This window comes from Brassica napus, chromosome A6 (assembly GCF_020379485.1).
Source record: "Brassica napus cultivar Da-Ae chromosome A6, Da-Ae, whole genome shotgun sequence".
Classification (NCBI taxonomy): Eukaryota; Viridiplantae; Streptophyta; class Magnoliopsida; order Brassicales; family Brassicaceae; genus Brassica; species Brassica napus.
The window spans coordinates 9,774,391-9,779,464 of NC_063439.1; the positions used below are offsets into that span (position 1 = coordinate 9,774,391).

A 5,074-nucleotide genomic window follows, 5' to 3' on the forward strand; every position below is an offset into this window, starting at 1 on the left:
GTTGACAATGAAATTGCAAAGATCTTTTTTTTTTTTGAATAATAATTGCAAAGATTACTATAGCTCTATTCGTATTTTTCCTGAGTTATAAAGATTGCTCTACAGATTGAAAGACCATATAATACTTGAGTACCAACCATTCTTCATAGCGTCAGCACTTGTCATCATCATTACTCATTTGCCAATATTAACTGCTTAGCATTAATTTTTTCACAAACACAAACAAAACTACAAATAACAAAATAAAAACTCTCAATGCATGGGACCGGGCGTGCACATAGTGAGGATCAAGATAATGCCAACAACATTCACAATCTATAAATAAGTGATCATATACAAATGAAACTAACAGTGTCATGTGTATACCAAGAACCTCACCAATCTGAGTACTGGATCTGGATAAGAGACTAACCACAGAGAAAACCTACATTGGTTCTCTAGAATCTTATATCGAAGACTAAGCATGCAATTTCCTTGGATTATGACCCAAGGATGGCTAGTTTAGACAGAAGGAAGTCTTCTCGAGTGTAAATGCAGCGCCTTCCGAGGCTGTTCCTATGAACAAGATCAACAGATAAAAATGTTCAAGTTTTTGGCGACCAGTTCATTGTCTTTATCAACGGCATGTAACTCATATGCTCGTTTCATATTCATACATATAGTATGTACTAAATGTTCACCTTTTATAAAAATGGGAAGTAGATACAATGTTACTTTTGTTTACAAAAAAAATGATAACTTTTTTATTAAGATAAATATATATATATGAAATTACAGTTATCTAAATTTCCGATGTTTATCGTTCCGATATTACCTGTATTTTTAATAAATCATGATTATCTAAATGATAAATATCTAAATTTCCATTGTTTATCGGTCCGGTATTTCCTGTATTTTAAATAAATCGTGGTTATGTATAAACTAATGGTCATTAAATTGTGTAGATAATGACGCAGTGACGTTAAAACCCTATATAAGACCTGGCCAATTAGGAAGATTCTAATTTGGATTAACTTAAAGCCAAGCCTCAGCAGCACTTAGAGCTGCAGAATCACTTTTCTTCTTCGAGGATGGCAGATGGATTAGGCTACGGCGGTTTCGGTGGGGTACCGCACCCGTACTGGCTTCGACCTCATCCACCAGCTTCTACGCCGCAGTTTCTCGCAACCCATCCTGTAGAGTCCTCCGATCAAAGGTTTGATCCGATGATTCCTCATCACCGATCGCCGTCGTCTGGTGATTATACTGGCCCTCCCGTGCCTTTAGTATCGTTTCTCACTCGACTCGGTATATATATATATTTTAATCACTCAAATTTGGGGGGGTTTAACTGTTTAATGGTACTGTGAGGGTTTCGAGATGAGTCTAGTTTTGATGATGTTTATGTTAGCTCGTGTGATGAGATCATGAATTACATAAAAGTTTAATGATTATATATTCTCTCTGCAGGTCACGGGGGTGAAGATTCTAGCAACGACAAGAGTGGATATTCGAAGGAGACAAGGCAATGGGTGCCTCCTTATAGCTCAGCTACAGTGTCTTCCTTAGCTGACATGCTTATCAGAAACTCTCAGGAGCCTTTCTATCTGCCTATCCCTCCTTCTGGTGTTTGTGCTACTACCAATGCTTTTGATCTCAACCGTCCTCCACATTACCATTCTGGTTCTGCCTATGGTACGCATGAAAGTGTGACTGCTCCTCCCGTCTCGGAGAATCCAAATCTTCGCGATGGGACGGTTGGCTCAACTAGTTCAAAGATTCCCCGGATGCTACAGTTTGATTTAAATTGTGATGAGCATGGATCTTGGAACCACTTGATGGTATCTTCTGAGGGAAGTGAGTCAATGAAAGCTGATAACAGGATTGCTGCTCAGTCAGCTCTCAGCTATGAAACCCATTCTGAAGCTAGTGAAGATGTTCAAGCCAAGGCATGTAAGCTCCTGGAACAGTTTGATGAGAAGTCCACGTTGTTGCCAGATCTGGGTATCAAAGGGAGTAGTAGTAGATCGAATGCAGATGGTGTCTCAACTGGTCAATCACCTCTACGTGATCAAGGAGGTTTCACATCCCCGGCTTCTTCTACAAGAGTTTCTTCCGTGGTTAGTGCCTTGCATAATCTGTCAGAAGTGCTTGTTTATGAATGCTTCAGCAATAGAAGCTTGCTGAAGCCAGAACAACTTGAGAGCCTTGATAAAGTAGTAGAGAATCTCACCAGGTGTTCAAAGAAAATCACCTGTACACAAGCTATGCATGTTTCCTTACCAAATGTGGCCGACCTTAACGAGGTACTTGATTTGTGCTACGATCCGGACCTATTTGGTTTTCACTAGAACATACACGCTGCTTGTTCTTGTTTGCTGTTAGTTGCTTAACGATTGATACCCTTTTCAGGCCCCAAATGTAGTTGCTAAAGAGTTTCAAGGGTTTAATGTCAAGCCACTGGACAGCTTTGGCTCTAAAGAATCTGTAGATAAGGATGAGATGACGCAGGTATTTATTTACATAGTACATTTTTTTTTGCATATTTGTAAACTCGTGACGTAATCTTAACTTTGCAGAGTATTAAGAACATACTTGCTTCCAAGTTTCCTGACGGCGAAGAAAACCACCCACAAACTCTTTTGTACAAGAATCTCTGGCTTGAAACGGAAGCTGCCTTATGCTCCACAACTTGCCTGGCTCGGTACCATCGGATCCAGAAAGAGACTGGTAATCTCAAATTGCAGAATAGAGGTTTGTAACTTTCAAACTAACCGTCTCCTTTGTCTGATAGTATTAATGACTACTAGAGCTGGATTGCAAGAGCATTTTGGAGGTAGATGAGATTAGGATTCTGTTAGTCTCAGGTCCATTTCAATAATTAAGTAAATCATATGTAGACGACCGGTTTTGTATCTTTCTCTAATGGCTAGAAATTTTTTTAAAAATTGGCGAACAGGTGTAGATATAGTATAAGAAATGAACCATGCACATCATCTTGCGAATACGCTTCAAAAGTATTTGTTTTAACAGTTCATCTTTTACTTTTCTCAGAGGTCTCTGCAGATGCATCAACCTTCAAGCATGAACCTTTTCTTAACCCTCAGGAATCAGTTTCCATCATAAACAAGGTAGAGAAGGAGACGGCTGAACCAATCATCAAACACGGGAGCAATTGTGGGAACAATGTAGTTACAATGAGTCATGACGCACCACAAAGCTCTAGATTCAACTCTGCTCCCCTTGGTGCAGTGCTCTCACTTCTGGCCAGCAGCTTCACCGGCTGTTTAGAACAGGAAAATCATGGAAACTTCAAGCCTGGTGTTCAGACACCGGACACGATAAAGCAGGAGTTCCCTGTATCCACCCATGATGATGTTATAGACAGGTTTCGGATTCTGAAGCAGCAGGAAACAAAGCGCAAACTCAAGTCTCAGAACTGCCCGGACCCAGACATTGGTGTTATAGACAGGTTTCAGATTCTGGAGCAGCAGGAAACAAATGGCAAACTCAAGTCACTTAACTCCTCAGAGACAAGAATGGATGACCAGGAGGACAATCCAGAGGCTTCGGAGATGGCTACTATTGGCAGAAGCAGCCATATGAGTGATGTTATGGGTAGATTCCAGGTACTAAAACGCCGGGAAGCTGAGCAAGTTCAGAAATCTCTCAACTGCGTGGACTCTGATTCTGATTCCGATTCAGATTTCGAATCAGATTCAGACAGTGACCAGCCAAGAAACAGAACACAAAGGTGTGATTATCTCTTGTCAGACTCGACGATGACAATAGGTGGAAACTCACAGATAGAGACGTGTGCCAATACTGAACCATCTGCATACGACAACGGCTACGAGAGCCCGACCTCGGATTGGGAACATGTCCTCGAGGATGACTGAGTACTGGAACTTTATTGGACAAGAAGTTTCGATCCTTTAATGGCTTTGTTAGTGTATAAATAAACAACATTAAATGAATTCTTATTCATAATGCGGTTTGCAGTTTTTATCTTTCAAAGCTTTACAAGTAGCCTATTGCTCCGCTGAATACACCGAACTAATTGCACTCTGGGGCCACAAAACACAAAAAACTTATGCAACTTTCACACAGAAAGGCCATGTATATTGTAAAACAAAATAATAATATTTTTTTTTGTGAATCATGATATTTAATAAAAGTATATAAACATATAGTATATTGTTAACAAAATATGAGCCCGTTGTGTTTTGTGTGATGTTTTAATTTAATAAAAACTATAAAATAATAAATAATTTCTTATAGTTTTATGATTGTTTTTTTGAATTTGTTTGAGATTTATTTTATAATTAAAACCTATTTTTACACATAAGTTTAAGTTAATATTTGTATTTTATATTCATGGTACATAGATGAATTGTTATAAAATTTGTACTTAGGATTAAATAAAATACTATATCTAAACGTTTAAACTGAACACAATCCGAAATAAGAAACTGAATGAAAAGTAAAAAAAAAAAAAAAGTCAAATACATCAATCGAGTCAATGACAACATTATACATGTTCTTATGTAATAATTTAATGTTTTATTGAATAATTCTTTAAAATTTTATTTTGTTAGGATTTTTTTTAAAAGGAAAAAATTCTATTTTATAAATCTCACTTTTATTTACAATTAAAAAAATAATATTAAATACTCTTTTACAATTTTGTTTAAGATTTTAGAAAAAGAAAATTACTATCATATAACCTATTGCAATTATCTTCTCTTTAGAATTTCAGAAAAAATAAATTTCTATCAAATAATTATTTTTAGTTACTAATAAAGAAAATTTACATTTCGTATCAATACTAATTTTATATTTTTTTGTTAATTAAATAATTTTTTGTATCATGTTCATCATCAAATACTCTTTCAAAAATATTATCAAATAATTTTTTACAATTCACTTTTGGTTAGGACTTAAAAATATGATACAATTTTTTTTTTGTTTATGATTTTTATATAAATAAGGAAAATGATCAAATATTCTTGTACAGTTTTTTAGGATTTTAGAAAAGGAAATTAATATTACATAATCTTTTACAATTATATTTTTTCTAGGATTTAGAAAAATA

At 36.0% G+C, this 5,074-nt stretch overlaps 1 protein-coding gene across 2 annotated transcripts; it reads left to right on the forward strand.

The window, feature by feature from the left end:
• Positions 1-993: 993 nt before the first annotated feature.
• On the forward strand, positions 994-3,989 carry LOC106347419. Of its 2 annotated transcripts, none has more exons than XM_022687366.2 (5): positions 994-1,287; positions 1,450-2,285; positions 2,392-2,490; positions 2,559-2,709; positions 3,034-3,989. In XM_022687366.2, the coding sequence occupies exons 1-5, from the start codon at positions 1,071-1,073 to the stop codon at positions 3,876-3,878; spliced, it is 2,148 nt and encodes a 715-aa protein (XP_022543087.2). In that variant the 5' UTR covers positions 994-1,070; the 3' UTR covers positions 3,879-3,989. The 2 variants fall into 2 exon arrangements, with proteins under 2 accessions (XP_022543087.2, XP_013642397.2); XM_013786943.3 differs by having other exon boundaries at positions 996-1,287; positions 2,559-2,733.
• Positions 3,990-5,074: the final 1,085 nt, after the last annotated feature.